General features: G+C 32.4%; 1 protein-coding gene across 1 annotated transcript in view; it reads left to right on the top strand.

Moving 5' to 3' along the window:
• The window catches only part of KYNU (kynureninase), a 120,285-nt gene extending 102,953 nt beyond the window's left edge, over positions 1–17,332 (top strand). The window contains exons 11-14 of the mRNA XM_044669899.1: positions 6,483–6,535; positions 10,481–10,566; positions 14,038–14,268; positions 17,080–17,332. Coding sequence (XP_044525834.1) covers positions 6,483–6,535; positions 10,481–10,566; positions 14,038–14,268; positions 17,080–17,202 — 493 coding nt within the window. The 3' untranslated portion in view covers positions 17,203–17,332. The remainder of the gene's footprint in view (positions 1–6,482; positions 6,536–10,480; positions 10,567–14,037; positions 14,269–17,079) is intronic.
• Positions 17,333–20,135: the final 2,803 nt, after the last annotated feature.

Below are 20,135 nucleotides of genomic sequence, written 5' to 3'. Positions count from 1 at the left end.
TATTTGATCCTGAGAGTTTATTGAGTATGGTGGTAACATGATTGGACCTGTGCTTTAGGAAATTGCTTCAATGGCTAAATGGAGGATGAATTGGAGTGGGTAGAGTTGAGGTAGGCAGACCCAACCACCCAGTCTGAATAATAAAGTTGGAACTTGGATTGCAGGGTATTAAGAAGAGAGTCAGGGGAGAGAAAGCGGAAGTATCTACTGTAGCTGGTCTTCTCAATTTTAACCACAAAAGGCAGAAGAGATGTGGGTTGATAGTGGGGAAGGAAAAATCCAGGGAGGGGTTTTTTTGAGGACAGGAAAGGCATAGGCATATTAGTAGACAATAGGAAAGGAGTCAATAGAGAAGCAGAAGTTAAAGATAAGTGAGAATGCTGGGAGGGTTACCTCTTCATCTGACACAAGGGGAGGAGATTGTGGCAGAAGGCATATGAGTGATAGGAGATAAAGATGAGAGTAGAGAGAGTTCATTGTGGATGGCTTAATTTTTTTTCTATTAAATACGAAGCAAAGTTCTCATTTGAGGGAATGGGGAGAGGGACAGAAATAGGTAGTTTGAAGAAGGGTGAAAAGGTCAAAAAATTTGGAAGATCCATTATGGAGAGGAAGATAGTGAGTTGATGAGGAAAGTTGCATTTTAGGTCTCTCCTCTTGTATTATTTAGTCTGGGAAGTGAGGAATAAACTCTGTGATACCACCACTCCTCACCTCAAAGAAATATCTTAGTACAGTGGAAAACCAGCCCTGCCCCTGACCATTACCCTGATTCTGAACAACTCACCTGGAATCTCTTGACCTCATTTTCTTAACCTTTAAATAATAAGGCCTCTTCATAGCCTACCAGGGCCTGTATAGATTTAAATTTATTGTTTTTTTTTTATTATTTTAAACCCTTAACTTCTGTGTATTGACTTATAGGTGGAAGATTGGCAAGGGTAGGCAATGGGGGTCAAGTGACTTGCCCACAGTCACACAGCTGGGAAGTGTCTGAGGCCGGATTCGAACCTAGGACCTCCCGTCTCTAGGCCTGGCTCTCAATCCACTGAGCTACCCAGCTGCCCCTATAGATTTAAATTTAAGATCCCATGATCTTTCCTTGATTGTCCAATTCTACTATTATTACATTAGACGTAAGTATTAAAATTTCTGGGGAAAATTGGAAAGCAGTTTGGCAGAAACTAGATATACATGAATATCCTTCATGATTTACCAAGATAAGATCAAAATGAATACATGACCTAGGTAGAAAGGGAGATATAATAAATGGATTAGAACAGAGAACAGATTATCTATCAGACTTATGGATTATAGAAGAATTTGTGAATAAATAAAAGATAGAAAGCATTGTGAAATGTAAAATGGATAATTTAGAATATATTAATTTGAAAAGTTTTTGTATAAATAAAGCTAATGTAACCAAGGTTATAAGGAAAGTAATAAATTTAGAATAATTATAGTTTCTTGTATAGAGGTATCATATGTAAAACATAGAGAGAACTTTGTCAAATATATGAGTATATGAGACATTTCCCAATTGAGAAAGTGTTAAAAGATATGAATAGACAGTTTTGGGATGAAGAAATCAAATCTATATATAAGAATATGAAAAATTTTCTAAATCATGATTAGAGAAATTAAAATCAAATCATCTCATACCCATCAACTTGGCTGACATGATAAAAGGGCAAAATGACAAATGTCAAAATAAGGACACTGATACATTTTTGGTGGAACTGTGAATTGACCCAACCATTTTAGAGAGCAATCTGGAAGTATAGTCAGAGAATTATAAAATTGTTTGTACCTTTTGATCTAGTAATTCCACTATTCTCTTTATTTCATGAGGTAATCAAGGAAAAAGGAAAAGAAATTATTTGTTCTAAAATATTTATAATAGATCTTTTTGTGGTGGCAAAAAACTGGATTCTAAAGAGATGTCCATCAATCAAGAAATGGCTAAACAAATTGTGGCATATTATTGTAATGAAATAGTATTTGCCATAATAAATAACAAACAATATGATTTTCTTAAACCTGGAAAGGCTTATAAAAAGTTAGGCAAAGTGAAGTGAGTAGAATCAGGAAAACATTGTACAAAATAACAAAAATAATATATGATGATCAGCTGTGAATGACTTTCCTATTATCAGTAAGACAAGGATGCAGTAGCATGCCAAGTTTCTCATGACAAAAGAAGATACCCATTGCCATAGAAAGAACAAATGGAGTCTGAATACAGATTAAAGTGTACCATTCTCCATTTTATTTCCTCCATGGATTTTTCTCTAGTGTAAGCAATTTATATATGGTTTACAACATGACAACCAGAGAAATAAGAATAACCTATATCATATTACCTGCCTTCTTGGGGATGGATATGGAGTAAAAGCGAGGAGAAAAAAAGAATGAGATATAGACTTTGGGACATAACTAATTGAGAATTTGTTTCTCTTGGATATGCATATTTATTATAATTAATTACATATTAAAACAAATCATGTGTGTTATATTATTGTTATATTACATATCATATTATGTTATACATATATAAATGGCAAAAAAAAGGAAATGTTAGTATATAAAATTAGTTTAATGACAGGTGTATTTTTTTTAAATTAGGAGTTATATACTTTTTACTGAAGAATTAAGATGACAGACTTTAACACTTGTTATAGCAAAATGTTATAGGTATATATGTTTTTCCTTTGTTACTGTTTTCATATGTTTACAAATAATAAATATTAAGTGAATGGAATTTTAACACAACCATATATAAATACAAATAATAATGGGGAAAATATCATTACAAATATGTAAAGGAAGGACACATCAAGGAAAAAACAAAACTTGTATGAAATGTGTGAGCTGTTTTTTTATTCACTCATAAAATGGTGCTTTCTAGCATATATGCGCTCATCTTAGTCAGACCTCAAATGCAACAAGAAAGAAAATATGTGCAGATACACATACTAAACTGATACAAATCATATAATTGTTGGAGTGTGGGCTTATTTAAGGTGTTTTATTATTTAAGAAAATATATTCCTTTATTTTTTTTTTATTTATTATTTATTATAATTTTTATAAAAATATTTATTATATCTAAAGTATAATTAAGTCTAAACATGCCATATGTCTAACAGGTTAATATTTTCTGGAAAAAAAAAACAACCTTTGCTTCCATTTACCTTCTTGGCTATTTTACATCCTTTTAGCTATGTCATCCTTATCCTGTCAAATTTAATTTTTTTTTATAATTTTTTTTTTAATTTTAAACCCTTAACTTCTGTGTATTGACTTATAGGTGGAAGAGTGGTAAGGGTAGGCAATGGGGGTCAAGTGACTTGCCCAGGGTCACACAGCTGGGAAGTGTCTGAGGCCGGATTTGAACCTAGGACCTCCCGTCTCTAGGCCTGGCTCTCAATCCACTGAGCTATCCAGCTGCCCCCCTGTCAAATTTAATTTTAATGTTTTTTCCAGTTGCCAAGCATTTATTTTTCCCTCTTTCATCTCCCCAAATCCTGGTTGTGGAGAGGGGGAGAAATGAAAAGAAAATTCTTTGGCACAAGTAAATATAGTTAAGCAAAGCAAATTCTCACGTTAGCCATATCCAAAGATATAGGTATAATTCTGCATAGAAGTCTATCATCATTCCTTGAGGAGATGTGTATCATTTTTCATTAAGAATCCTTTGAAACCATGGTTGGAATCTTTACACTTCAAAATTCACAATTTTTCTTTTATTACAATCTTAATTGTTCTCATGGTTCTGATCAGTTCTCTCTGGATCATTTCATACAAGTGTTCCTAGGTTTCTCTGAAACTCTTGCATCATCATAAATACAGTGGTATCCTACTCATTCATATACCATAGTTTTTTCAGCCATTTCCCAATTAATGCACACTCACTAAGCTTAAGGTTCTTTGTCACTACAAAAAGAACTACCATAAATATTGTTGTGCATATGCATCCTTTTCTTTTTTTGATGTATTTAGCTCATATGACCAGTAGTAATATGACTCATTCAAAAAACATACATAGTTTAGTGGGGTACATGTAGTATTTAGGGAAGATTGGTACCTCTTGTGTGAGAGCTTGTCAAAATCTTTCAGGGCTTCTTGTCCACCTTTGGTGGCCAAATCTCACCCAACTTTCACCAGTAGCTCCAAAAAGCTACAGTATGAGCATTAGCTACACTCTACTAAAACTGTCTTTGAAGAAGGACTGAATGAGTTTGAGGATAACTAACAGATCTCAATGCAATTGATGAGTTATGGGAGATATCACCCACAGGTATGCTAAGACTTGATCTGGCAGAATAAATGAATGAGAACAATTTGTTTCAATAACCATAAAGGCACTTGAGGCAAGTGCTACAGAGTCCTTAGAGTTTGGTCAGACACAAAATATACCAAAGTCATTCATTGTACTCCATTTCCAGTAGTCTTGATTTTTGTCCTGCCACTGGACTTAGATGATCCTGGAAGAGATAATGAGGCCAGCAACTGTCAGTTCTGCCACACAAAAATTCAGCTCCTGAAAAAGTCAAGATATCACCCTCAATCAATAATATAATAACTTTTAAGGCAGCATTTCAAATGTTTTCTAGAATGGCTTTAATCTTTTGAATTATGTATGTAGATCTGTATCTACAAAAAAAAGTGTCATGATTAAATATTTGTTTCATCTCCCATTATCCTTCAGTTTTAGATAGATTTATTTTCATAGGAGAGATTTAACATTGAAATAGAAGAATAAAAATATAAGCTATAATGATAAAATAAAAAAAGTTAGATTTGTAATGCAAAGACGCAATAAAGGCTTTTGCCCTTGCAAAAGTTAACTGAGAACTTCTGGCAGTTAGAAGCCTTAGAATCCTGACAGGAGTATGTTGGAACTGGAAGCAAGCTTGAGGAGAGCAGAAGGTCCAATTGAAGCTCTGCCTTTGGGTTTCGGCTTTGCTTTTGCCCTGTGCTTTTGTCTCTGGAAAATTTGAACCTAGCTAATTTCTCTGGACCCCTGACCTTCTCCTTATTATACCCATGTTATCTTTCCTGTATTTTCCTGTGGGCTCTGGGAGGAAGAGTGGCTTTTGGGTTTTTAGTGATTAGACTTTGTGGGTTTAGTTTCCCTATAGGCAAATAGGACATCCTTGAATCAAACTATCCCTTATTTTATTGATTTAGTATACATTCTACTTTAAGGGCAGCCAAATCTTTCCTGGCTGGGAGAGCAGGTTCTCTCTCAGTCTAACCCATTCCTATGACCCTCCCCCATCTTGAGTTTCTCCCTAGCAGCTGTCAAAAACCCTAAACCCTTCTCTTCTTCTGACTAACCCTGAATATTAATAAATCCCCTTGTTGCCTAATCAAATCCTCTAGTGAATCATTGTGTTGAAGGATTAGGCAAGGGTTGAAGAGGGAAGGAATTATTCTCTTTTGTTTCCTAGGGGAACTGGAGGCATCCATCTTGGGAGGAAGTCATTGCCTGAGACTTCCTCCTAAGCTCATCAGTTTCAGACAGGGAAGAGCCTTTGGGCACCTCCTTTGAGGGATTTGAGAAACTGACAACAAAGCCCTCAAGGCAGATTCAAACCATTTCTGACTGGCCCAATTCCTTGTGTCTATAGAGATACCTTTCTGGCCTGGAAGGGTTCAGGCTATTTCCCCAGTATCCTCTGTCTCTGACCTGAGTATCCAGCCTGTTTCAGCTGCCTCTCCTGAATGCCTCACCCATTCCCTTACCATCCAAAATCCTGTCCTGTCCATTCCTTCCCTAAACTCAGTCATCCCTTTCATTCCTCTCCTATTACCTCAATCACCCTCTACCCCTCCTCATTCAGCAAGGATTAAGAGAGCACCCCCCAACTTTAGTGTCACTTTATTCACTACAGATTATTCTAGTCATGAAAATAAAATAAGAAAAGCTCTTGAATGTAATTATCATTGAAATACTTTTCTTTGAAAAATTTGACATAGAAATGCAAAAAATTACAATACTATACTACTTAGAGAGATTTTTGTTATTCATTGAGGTTTCTCTTGTATCTAAGTTAATTCTTGCTTAATCACTTTATTTTGTACTTCTAAAATAAAAGGTTGAAAGTTATCCTTGTCTTTGATTTTATTTTCAGCTAAAAGAAAAATTTTTAATTATTTTATGGTATTTTCTTTGAAACATGTAAATGTAAAACATGTAATAATAATAATGCCTTCCATTTTAATTACATTTAAAAATCCAAAGCAATTTCACAAATCTAAATAATAGAATTTATATTCTTATAAATAATATATTTTGTAAAATAAAATAATTTATTTTTTCTTAAAGAATTGATTTCATTTTACAAGTGTTTAATTACTTTCTTCCCAATGGTATTTAATCTTTGGGCAAGTATATAATAAGCAAATGTATTATTTAGGCTTTTTGTCAAATTAAATAAACTGAAATATTTTTCATTTTTTTATTTACATTTTAGGTTAGTAGGATGGTTTGGCCACGAACTTGAGAGTAGATTTAATATGGATAACAGTGAGTATATGTAATATTTATTTTTATTATTTTTAAAGTTCAATTTAGCTTAAAACATGTTAGCTATAAGTCCTTTGACAATTTAATCTTTTTTCTTTGTAATTTCTTTAAAAACAGTAAGGATACTTACATAGTATAGGAAATCAGTAATCTGACTTTATAAGGTAGAGAGGAGAATTATCATAAATCTGGAAGCTCTACTATATGATTATAAATTAGTGAAACTTCATCTTCTGTCACCAATGCCTTTTTTCTCCCACCAAAACACATGGTCCCTATCACACTGAACATGCATATGTCTGAGTGCATTATGGTCCACAGAGACCCCAGGAGATGGACCATGGAAGGAGAACATTCTCCTCTACTTTTAGAAGACAGTTAAAATGCTAAAGCAGAACTTGGAAATCATATAGCCCACTGTTTATTGTTCATTCTACAGACTAGAGAACTAAGGCCCAATGACTCAAATTATTTGTTTGAGATTACATAATTTGGAACAACGTAGAAATTAGAAACAAGAAATCCTTTGTGGCAGGAGAAGGGGAGGCAGAGAGGTAGTTTTTCAGTTCTGTCAGTCTTGTCTAACTCTTCTTGACCCCATTTGGGGTTTTCTTGGCAAAGATACTAGAGTATTTATCTTTTCCATCTCTAGTTCATTTTGCAGATGAGGAATTGAGGCAAATAGGGCTAAATGACTTCCCCAAAGTCTAAAACAGCTAGTAAATGTCTGAGGTTGGATTTGAACTCAGGACCATATCTTCCTGACTGATGGCACTCTATCTACAGTGCCACCCGGCTGCCCTACAGAGCAGTAGCCATTCCTACTATTTTCAAAGTGATTTTAAAGCCTTAAAGTACTATTTGCCTTAGAATTCTCAATTCCTATCACATTTTCTCATATAAAGTAAGTGCTTAATACATTATTGCTGTTTAGATTTGTATTATTATTTAGTCATGTCTATATAAAGTAGCTCATTGAAAACAGTTAATTAGCTCTTTCTACCATACATATTTTTTTCCTTCTTGGTATTATTCAACTATATGGAATGAGGCAAACTATTCAATATATTACAATAGGCATTGAATTTGTATATTGATAACAATTCACAAAGATTTTCAATAGAAAGCTTCACTCAATGCATATAATAGTTTTGGGGAAGAAATTTCTTTTAAAACATGTTTTAGGAAGAAAAACATGAGAACTAGATTTTTGGATATAACATGTGAGAATTTGTTTCTCTTGGATAAGCATATTTGTTACAGAACAAACATAGTTCCAAGATAAAATCAATTACTTATAAATAGGAACAATAAAAATGATACAAGAAAAAAAACATTTTAAGGCAGAAGCAATTAGCATGTAGGAAACTAAGAATATATTATTTAATTCTTTCTCTAAATGTTTGCTGGCTGTAATTCACTGGCAATCTTTAAGATGTTCATAATAAGTCTCCTTATGAAGGTGTGTAAGCTTTAGGAAGCTGTTGTTACCTTTCAGCTGGTCTCAGTCCAATGAAAAATGTGGAACTGGGACTATAATGGTAAGAATCATTTTGGATTCTAAGATAGTAACAATACACTACACACCACTTTATCTCTGCCTACTGTCTTTTAAGACCCAGCTAGGAATTATCTTTATGAAGTTATCCTTGATCCATAAAACTCAAAATGTTCTCTCCTTTACCTCTCACATAGCATTTTGTTTGTGTACCCTGAAAATTCATCATATTCCATTTTCTATTGTTGACAGTTGTGTCTTTGTTTTATATTCTTCATTAGATAAAAATCCCATAAGAGCAAATGTGTTAATTCACCTATCTTTAATCTGGCAATGCCTATCATACTATATTGAGTGTAATAGGAACTTTAAAAATATTTTTTGAGTTTACAATTAATTTGAATTGAATTAAATTTATATAATTTAAAATGTATATGAAGTTATATGCATTAAATTCCATGGAATAAAAAATACAATATGTAGTGTTGTTTCCAAATTTGAACATTGCCCTCTCTCTCTCTCTCTCTTTCTCTCTTTTTCGCTCTCTCTCTGTATCTCTCTTTCTGTCTTCTCCTAAATATGTGTGTGTAACAAATTTACATTACTAGGCATTAACAATGACATTAATTTGTCAGTAATTTACTTTCTTAAGAAGTTCAAAGTAAGTTTAAAATAAAAATTATATATGAAATGAATAACTATTTAAATGGAAAATTATTATATTTATTAATGAGATATTTGTAAAGTGCTTATCACAATGCCTAGCAAATAGTAGGTGCTACATAAATGCTACCAATGATTATGATGATAATGTTATTTTTTCTAAATTTTCATCTAATAATTTAATTTATTAAATGAATAATTTTCATACCATTTTTTTCACCTTTAAAAGCAGACCTCATATTAAAAAAATGCATACTGAAGATTATTGGATTCAGGAAGTAATTTAGTTTAACCCTTTCTTGTGCTTTTAAATGAAAGACTGAACAAAGATTTATGTTCTTATTATAGATTGTTTTATTATAGACATTCTTTTGTGATAAAATCTGAATATATTTATTTTGACATTCATTTCTCTTTTATTTCGTATAACTTTTCTCAATCTGCTTTTATAACATAGCAAAACTATAACTAGTAGAATTATTTTTCACTCCTAAATAAACATTGAGGAAAGAGTCTTTGCTAACTAATACAAGTTATAATTCTGTTATACATTTAAAATCTTTACCTTTAATATCTAAGTACTCTCTAATAGGTCCCAGTCTTCCATTTATCTCTCCCTACTTCCCTATACAGACAACTTTCTATTTTAGTAATTATAGATTTTTTACTTAATCCCAATATTTTACTACTTTCTACCTCAACAATTAATATCCTACCTATCTTTTCTTTCTTCTAATCTAATCCTATGCATCCTTCAAGATGTTAACAAGTTGCTGCTCAATAAATCCTGATCATGTCATCTCAATCCACTGTGAACTTTCCCTTGAAATGAGACAGTATATGTTATCTCTATCATTTGTTTTGCTCTTAACAAATGCTATCATTTACCCAGAGATATGGGAGTAGCTAAAAAATTTATAGCCACGAATGTAATGTTTTAAAGGCAACGAATATGAAATATTTAGAGAATAATGGAAAGATTCATATGAACTGGTATAGCATGAAATAATATAAATGGAAAGAACAACAAAAATAAATGAAAAAATGTAAATCAAAGTCTGAACCTTGTATAATTATAATTAGCAAGTTTGATCTAAGAAAAAAAATTAAGAAAATGTACCTCCACTCATTTCTTTGTAGAAGTAGATGACTATGATTATGGAATATCATGTATAATATCAGACTTGGTTGACATGTTTATTAGTCTCCCTGAAATGAATTTTCCTCTTTTTTCCCTATTTTTTCTACAAAGAATTATTTTCTGTGCAGAAGGGGAGGCTTTTTCAGAAATGAAGGCAATGTTAAAAACAAAAGATATCAATGGATTTTTTAATTAGTAAAGCATTATTTTTCTGTTTATATACATATGCATAAATATACATAAATACACATACACATATAAATGCACATATCTTATCTTCTTGAGAGAAAATGTCTTGACATTGAGAACTGGATTTCATGTTTCTTTATTTTTCCCATAGTATATAGTATACGCTATACAGTAGAAATCTAATTAATTTATATAAATTTATTAATCAATATAAATGAAATCTGTAATGAATTGGATGGATCAAATCTTTTAGCAGCCCTTCAGATCTGTATTTCTTTGAAGACTAAGCATAAGTTTAGATAGACACTCCTAAACATAGTATTCAACTAACTCGAAAATATTTTGCAAACTTTAAAAATAGTGGAGGCATAAACACCACTCTTTTAATGACTTCTTTCACAAACAGACTGTTTTTTGTCATACAATATTAAGTGTTATAACATTAATTTTCCAGAGCTAGATTTAATCCGAGGTGTCAATGGATTTCGACTGTCAAATCCCCCTATTTTGTTGGTTTGTGCCTTAGAAGCTAGTTTAGAGGTAAGTAATTCTATGTAGTGTGGTTGTATCTTATTTTACCCACATATTTAACATAACATATTCTCTATTTTTGTCAATCAGTTTGAGGAATCACATTAATTAGACAAGGTATAAGTTTAAACAGTCCTCTATGCAGTCTATTTTATTTGTTTCTAAATATGGACACTTGTGAGGACCTTGGCTTCTTTATAAAGCATTTACTTTATCTAATTCATGTGCTTTGCTTTCCTATTTCTCCTCCTATTCATTCTGCTCTCGCTCTGCTTTCACTCTCTCTCCTCAAAAATGTTTTGCTTTTGACTACCACTTTCCCCACTTAATCTCCTTTTTCTAAGATAGATTTTTATAACCAACAGATTGTGGATATTATTCCCTCTTTGAGTCAATTCCAGTGAAAGTAAGGTTTGTGTTGCCTGCCACACCCCCATATTCCTCTCCACTGTAAGGGCTCTTTTGTGCCTCTTATATGAGATAATTTATTCCACACTCTCTTTCTTCCCACTTTTACCAGTACATTCAATTTTCTCCCCCCTTTAATTTTATTTTCTAGATATCATCCCATAATAATCAACACACACTTGTGCCCTTTTCCACTTGACCAATTTTGCTTTATAGGGAGTTTTTATCTTCAGTGGACTTTTGTGCCTTGTTTATCATTAGCCTATTCTCTTTATCAAGCTATCGACTCTTCCCCCTCCATGATTTTCTTGTAACACTCTTTTTTTACCCCTAAAGAATGTGATTTTTGAAAAAAATTTTACTTTTAAAACAAAGCAATTTATTTAGTGGTTCTCACATTTAATGTACTATGCTAGACACTAGATTATCACACACAATTTTTGAAGCTTCTATTTGACATAAAATAATTATTATGCAACATACCATGACTCTTTAAAGAATACCATGATGAAGTAAATTATATATTCCAAGTTAGAAAGGGCCAGAGAGATCAACAAGCCTAACTCCCTCATTTTAGGGTTGAGGAAACTGAGGCCTCAAAGCACTGTTTCCTGCCTAAAGTCACACAGGAAAGACTCAGTAAAAGATAAGTTTGCCAAAATAAATAATTCAGATTAACATCAAACAGATAGATAAGTTAGAAGAAAATTAGTAGCATAAAATTCTATTCAATTTTTAAAAGAATGGTATGCACTTATGTACTTAACACCAAGTATTATAACATTAATAATAATAATAAATTTTAAGTTTGCAAAGCATTTTACAAATGTATCATTTAATCCTCATAGCAACCCTGTGCTATTATTATCCTCTTTTTAGGTGGTATTATTATTTCCATATAGATGAGGAAAAATGAGACACACAGAGGTTGAATGACTTGCCCAGGGTCATTCAGTTAGAAATGAGGTCAGATTTAAATAAATCTTCCTCCCTACAATCTAATGCTCTATCCACTCTATGTCAGGTTCTCAAGGATCTTCTATCTAATTCTGGCAGGGAGAAAAGACCCAAATAGTTGTTCAAAAATAAGTAACTGCCTCAAAGAAATCAGAAAGCTGAGAGGGGAACAGATCACAGTTCTATCTATTTCTGGCACTTTTTTTGGAATTTTAACTTTCACCATATATTGTAGCTAAAGGAATTTCATATGTAATTTTGATTAAATACAGGAATATATCTAATAAACTCAAAACATCAACCACTGTTTTAAGTATCTATATAGATTGATCAAAATATTCCAGGTCCTGATTCAGTCGTCAGACAAAATGATAGAAATATTAGAATTATTGGCAAAAATTTTACAAACTGGAAAATGTTTTTCCTCGATGTATTTTTGAAATCTATGTGAAAAGATGACTGAAAGAGTCTCAAAAACAACGAATATCTCCATAGTAGAAGTGTAGAGTATTTTTTTTATATTCCCAAGTAATTACATTTTAGGGATTACATGCCAATATAAATTTAAATAAAAATATGTTTGTCAGGAATGTCTTCAGCTCTAATTCAGAAGATATTTTTAAAACCATAAGCAATATTCGATCTTAAATTAACTAAAAAAAAGTAACTTTACAAGAGAACCTTCCCAAATGCAATAACTGAAAGCTAAACGTCACCAAGTGAGCCACTCTTTACTCCCCTGGATAATGTAATACAGGGAAGGACATCAAAGGGCACTACAATGCATCTTGTTCCTTCTGACAGTTCATTCAGTTAGTTCTTATACATCCAATATATTTTTAAACTTTACTTGACCTTAAGAGATAAGCTAACAAAGCATGTCTGCTCTGACCCATAATGTCATTATACCAGTTTGTGTGTATGTCCCTGCCACTTACTATTTCACAGGAGAACTCAGACTGCAGGAACCCATGTGTTCATACTCAGGCTATATTTTTTTCAGAGTAAAATGTTCCAATTTTCTTACTACTATTCATTCTGCAGCGAAGAACCTAATTTTTTCCTCTATATCAAGAAAGCTCAATGTAACTGAATTTATTTTTCCATAAAGGAACTTTTATGTAGTAATATTATGTATATACATATATATTTATGCATATATTAAGTGAATCCATCTAAGACTATAGTGGTTTTAAATAATAGTAGCCATATTCTTTCTTGTAAGTGTACATCACACTGTGCCTTGCGAAATAGTCTTCATAGAAAACTAGATTTAATTTTAGAGACAATTTTTCCAAATCATTGAGAACTATAGCATTTTAGAGATGGATGGGGCTTTAAAGATGAAGTAGCACAAACAGGACATCCTATTGGTGCACATATTATATAGGTCCAGGGAGATTGGGCTCCTAACTAGTAATAGAGATAGAATATAAAGATCCAGATTGTTTAGTCTTCTTATTTTCCAAAATATTTTAAGTATTGTATATATTTTTTTCATTTCCTGTTGTTTTTCAGTCGTTTTCAGTCATATCTGACTCTTCATGACTTTGAATAGATTTTCTTTGCCTAAGATACTGGAGTAGTTTGCCATTTCCTTCTCCAATTCATTTTGTAGATAAGGAAACTGAGGCAAATGGGGTTAAATTACATTGCCAGTAAGTGGCTGAAGCTATATCTGAACTCAAATCTTCTTGTCTCCAGGACCCGGCTCTACCCACTACAACACCTAGTTGCCCCTTTCATTTTCAAGTATAGCTTAATGTGTCACCAATATATGTTTATACTTGTAGCACATATTCTAAATGATATAAAAGACAAAGGATTGTTTTAACTTGTTTTTCTTTTCTTCCTTGCATAAACATCGTTGCAATAATATTTGAAAAAATATTCTGTTCTGATGAAAAAGAAAATCCAGATCATTATTACAGGCCATTTCAAATGAGTATATTTTACTGTGCTTTGCAGATATAGGTATCTAAAAATATGTTATTGGAAATTTGAAATTAGGGTCCCTTTATTTGAATATGACTTATGTTTTCTTTTCTTTTCTTTTTTTTTTGATCTCCACATTTCAGTAAGAAATGTTTTATCTAATTGCTTTACTTTTGGCAGATCTTTAGTCAAACAACAATGAAAACATTAAGGAGAAAATCTATTTTGCTTACTGGTTATATGGAGTACCTGATCAAGCATTACTACAGTAAAGATAAAACAGCTTCAAATAAGCCATTTGTCAAAATAATGACTCCCTCACATATCGAGCATCGAGGCTGCCAGCTAACACTCACTTTTTCCATTCCAATGAAAAGCGTTTTTCAAGAACTAGAAAAGAGAGGCGTGGTGGTAAGTTTACCATTTTTTTTTCTTTCCTTTGCAGCTGCTTTTCCACATGGTAGATTTTGGTGATTGATATAATCTAGATTCCATAGTCTTTCCACTGTTTGTATATTATATGAATCAATCAGCAAGTATTTAGTATATTTCATATTCATGGCCACTCTGCCGGTAGCTTATATTACTTTGTAATTTCTGAAAAAAGAAAAAAAGTCTATCATACATACTTCTATAAAACAGATTTGTCTCTCTACTAATTTTCTTTGAATAAGGATAATAGTTTTGATAAAGGAATTGCATATTATAGCAACTTCTCTCCAGTTCTTTTTAATATCCAACACGGCTTCTTGAACATAGTGAGCATACTGTTTATATAATTCAAGATACGTTTCTAAAAATTACTTTTTTTCATTTTACTATAGTTTATCCCATCAACAGCATATATTTCATAATGAATGAAAAATGTTGCTCATATTTCAAATGATATAAATATAAATATTAACTCATTTTCTTCTTTGCACTAACATACTCTGACTAACATGAATATTGAATATATGTATATTTTAATTTTGTTATGCAGTTCTATTGATACAATATAAAAGGGCAAGGCAGGCAGATATTCAGAGGAGAAACACTTTCTATATCTTGGATACATTAAAAGAGTGAGAAGACTCCAAAATAACAATCAATAAATACAATTCAACAAACATTTATTAAATCTGTACTATATTTAAGGCATATTCCAGTTGTAGAGCCTTACTGTTAGGTCAGATGATATACAGATTCTGACTTTTGTTTGTTGCTAGGTCTCACCTTAAGCTATGGACCTCAAAGGCGACTTCCAGTGACTGGGATGCTAAAAAGCTAGAAGCACTGGGGGGAAAAAAATGTAGTATTTTTGCTAAGCACTCCTCTATGCCTTAGGAAGACATGGAAAGGAAATAGAATATTACAATAGGAGAAAAAGTTCCTTGCTGTGTGTACTCCATAATCTGAAAACCTATTTACTATTTTTATGATTCAAAGTTCTTTGCACAGTAACGATTTTTCACTTAGCATGACAAAACCATTAGTACTGGAACTATTTAAATTTGTCCTCCACTCCTCCCCCGGAGCATATTGGACACCTTTTGAACTGAAGGGCTCATCTTCCAATGTGCCATATTGCTTCTCAGTAGTCTCATTAGCTAGTCGCCAAACATTTTCAAAGTGCCTGTTATGTGCCAGGCACTGTGTTAAATGCCAGCGATAGAAATATGAAAGACAGTCCTTACCCTCAAGGTGCTTATAATCTAATGGGGGAAGATCACACACACACACACACAAAAGAAGCTGAAAATGAAGGGTGAGGGATAGAAGGGGAAGTTTGTGGAAGTGGGAAGTAGGTTTGATGGAGTCCAGACCAAAAGATTGCAGCCAGATGGGAAATGAAGAGATGACTGTCCTGGAAACCCCCTTCAAATGGAGGTTTCAGGGGAGTTCTCTGCTCTGCCCATCACTCTCCAATCAGAGGGGCAAACGTACTTAGGGTGCTATGAGTACCAAGACTGACATGATCCCACAGGATGAAGAGTTTCCAACAATGAATTTAAGGGATATCTGTTTAAATAAATCTTTTAAATAACAATAAATGGATGCAAAACTTATTTGGTAGATATTCTGAAATATTACTAAAATCAGTGAAGTCAGAATTGAATTAAAGAAAACGCTATGCATGAGCATTTATCTCACAGCAGCCACATGAGAAGCATAAATCTGTGTAAAGGGGGCAGAAAGAATGTCAATTATTTTGATTATTTATGTGCAAAATAAATTATTAATATTCATCATTCTTTAGAGAAAATGATAATAATAGCACCTACTTTCTAGAATTATTATGAGGGCAATATTAGACAATCTTTATAAAGTGCTTTGCAAATCTCAAAATAATATATAAATGTTAGTTATTACTGCTGCTCTGATTTTCATTATTATCATCATATAATCTGCTTCATTAGTACTAGTTAATTCATTTGGATTCAATATTGCTGGGATAGAATTTGAGCTCAAATCTACTAAAACCAAGAAATTATGTTCCAATGATGACTACTACTCTATTTGTTCAAAGTCTGGATCATCTAATTGGATTTTCAATCTCCAAGACAGTCATTTACCTAGAGATTTTCCTCAGTTATAGCATTTGGGTTTGCAGAATATTTAAACCTGCCAATCCTCAGCTAGTCCAGTGTATACCTGAAGATTTTAGGAACTTCTGGGACTAGTTAGCTAGCTATACATACACATAAACATAATAGCTAGCATTTATATATGTTGAAATATGCCAAGTGCTTTATATCCACTTTATTTGATTCTTAAAACGCAATCATCCTATGCAGTTGGTGCTATTATTATTCCCATTTTACAGATGAAGAAAATTCAGTGCTTTAATATACTAACTAGTTAAAAATTAATTATATATATATGCAGAAATATAGACATGATTTTGCAAAATGATGGCTTTTAATAAACTTCTAGAAAGATATATATATGTATATATATTCTTTTATTAAATTAAAACACTTGCTTTAATCAGGATTTGTGGAACTGCTTCTAATAGCATAGTCACCAGTGAATGCTATCCTATTCTTAACACAGTGAAAAATACTTAGCTTTTATGGAATTCTTAATGAACAAAATGTGCACATTTAACAAGGTCAGTTTTTATGCTTTAACAGTAAGTTTACTATGACTTTAGATTTTCTGGGATTATTGCTATTATCTCTTTGATATGCATTGTTGAACAATGTAAAAGAGTAACTCCATTTTTTATTCTTTTCCCAGTGTGATAAGCGGGAACCAAGTGGCATTCGAGTGGCTCCAGTTCCTCTCTACAATTCTTTCCACGATGTTTACAGATTTATTAAAGCTCTAGCCTCTGCAATTTCTGCAGCAAAACTCAAATGAACAAATTTATTTTTAGTTCAACAAGCCTAATTATATCAGTGTCTCTCTTGTCACTTTCTGCGTATTTTTGATTCCAAGAATGTAGTCCTTCAGAGGTGACAGTGTTATATAAAGCCAATTATCTGGAAAAGAAAAAAAATTGTGTTGGGATTTTTTTAAGTGCCCTTTGACATTCTTCTTTGGAGAGTTAGTGTGCTTGTTAATTTTATTGAGCCAGATATAGGTCAACTATTATCATTTTGTTTAAAATATAAGTTTGGATTGTCTGTAAGATACTGCCATTTCACATTTTGTAAAATATTGTGAGTTGATTTCAAATACGAGTTGAGGGGTAGTTTCAGATTTTTTTAATCCTCAATTTCAATTGTGATAACTAAAGAGCTTTTATTTCAGAAGTATTGTTTTAGTTTCAGTTTACCCAATGGGTAATGATCAGTGTGTCTCTTGACAGCACTGATATATGCCCAAGCACTTTAGCAATGGCCCTCCTAGTTCTAAACTGAGGAAAAGAAAGTATGTTTTCCACTATGTGCCCTTATCTCTGTAATTTCTTTTCTTTCACTGTTCATAATGTGGAATTCTGCCTTTTAACTTGATCATCCCCTGACCTCAGTGTCCAGAAAAGACATGAAAATAATTGCAAGTCAATTTTTCCCTTTCGGTATCTTTCCACTCTATCCTGAAAATGTGTTTGGTTGAGAAGGAAGAAATAAAGGAAGGGTGGGGGTAAGGGAAAATTGAGCCTGGAATGTTTCAAGCAGAAATTGTGGAGGTTGGGAAACAAACATATGCTTGCCCTGTGGTTGCCAAACGTAGTGCTCCAAATACTTTAATTTCTTCAGAGCCTCTCCTGGGTAATTGCCTCTGATTCCTATCTCCAATGTATAATACGAGATGCCATATTTTTTTATGGATGTTGAAGAATACTTCATATCCATGAACAGTAGCAAAAAGGCCGAAAGGAGTGGGAAAATTGTCTATAATGTCTCTGCATATCTCCTGTTTAAATAAGCTTAACTATACTGTTCCCTTGGCCCAGATTGGAACCAATTCTTAGGAGTAATAACTGAAGAGAACCAGGCACTGACCAGGTGCTTGACTGCAAAACAGATCTTGCAACATTCCCACTGAAACTTTAGATTAAATCTACATCAGTGAGATAAGAAGAGTCTTCAAAATATGCAAAAACATGGTCTTAAAGTTAGCATTTGCTAGGCAATCGGTTACCTCCCACTACTTTATATAATTCCTTACATAGTTTAAGATTGCCCCGTTTCATTCTTCATGGGACAAAATTTCTCTTTTTAGTTTTAGTATTAATTTGGTTTTTGTTTTGGTTTGGGGGAGTTTTTAGGGATGGGACTTGATTTTTTTTTTCAGAAAACTGTCAGGATGGAAGTTCACTTCACTGATACAATGAACTATTTCATCTGGACCTTTTAGTCTTAAAATTACTCATTAAGAAATTGTTACTTATTCATAATTACAGACAGAATCCTATTTTACATGGATAGTTAAGGGCCAAAAATAGTTCCACTTCTCAAAAAAAAATGCATAAGCTTTTTAAAATCTTTTTTGCTGCTCAAAGTCCTTTTATGCCACATAGTTCTAGGTTCATGGCTGTGGGTGTTTATGAATGTATTCTGAAAAATTGTAGGTGTCAAAAATCAGGTCACTTTCAAATAAATAAACAGGATATCAACATACTTTAGGACATCATTTCTCCATCACTAACTACATTACTGGATGTTAGAAGCACTGTATTAGAATACCATGTAAGCAATTCGATGAGTGTGTTCCCTGTGTAGAGCCCTTAGCTATGTTTTGCTTTAGAGATTTACTTCTAATTATGATATACCATATGACATATCACCAGGTAACAGATGAAAGGAATGAGATATAAACATCAAACACAAGTTCATCATCATTGACAAAAATATATCAAAGCACATTTTTACTTGGAAGTAGGTAAAAGTAGTACTATCTTCACATATGAAGGAAAGTTTGTATTTTATTATGTACACACATACATATATATAATTTCAGTTTGGAAAGAAAAACTGTTCATCGTATTTCGAGTGTTTACTTAGGTCTTTATTCTAAAAAATAGTACTAGAAAGTGGTTTTCTTCTCAGAAAAGAGTCTTCTATGTAGCAAACATTAGCCAAAATGAGAATCAGAAATAAGAATGTGCCCAGTTACAAACAAGATCTATTTGACAACTCATTTTGAGCATGGAACTAAATGTTTTACATGCCAACACAATTTTTAAAATATATTCATTTTAGAATATTTTGTAATCTATGTTCTCTCTCTCTCTCTCTCTCTCTTTCTCTCTCTCTCTCTCTCTCTCTCTCTCTCTCTTTCTGTCTCTCTCTCACCTTTCCTTTCTTCCCTAAGAAGGCAGGCAAGTATGATATAGGTTCCACATATGTTATCATATAATACATATTTCCATGTTCATCATGTTGAGAAAGAAGACACATATTGCCTTCACTAGAGAAAAAGTCATGGAGGAAATAAAGAATGATATTTTTCTATCTGTATTTGGACTTTGTTCCTTGTATGGTGCTGGATATCCTTTTATTCTCTTTGAGTTGTCCTGAGTCCTTGTTTTATTGATAATAGTTAAGTCATTCACAGGCACAATACCAAAGGTTAATTCTTAAAAAATATATTTAAAAAAATGGACATAGCCCTTGTGATCTCAGCCAATAATATATTATATCAGACATATATAATATAATAATAAATTAAAATAATATATTATATAAGATAACAAAGATAATCATGTCTTCATAAATTATGAAGATCAACCACATTATTATTTATGTATATGTATACACACATATATAAACACACACATTATATATACATATATATATAATATACACTAATCAATTCTATCACATGATCATAGATTTAAAGCTAGA

This window comes from Gracilinanus agilis, chromosome 3, assembly GCF_016433145.1.
Source record: "Gracilinanus agilis isolate LMUSP501 chromosome 3, AgileGrace, whole genome shotgun sequence".
Lineage (NCBI taxonomy): Eukaryota > Metazoa > Chordata > Mammalia > Didelphimorphia > Didelphidae > Gracilinanus > Gracilinanus agilis.
The sequence above is the reverse complement of the archived record's forward strand: the minus strand, read 5'-3'. Positions and strand labels throughout refer to the sequence as shown.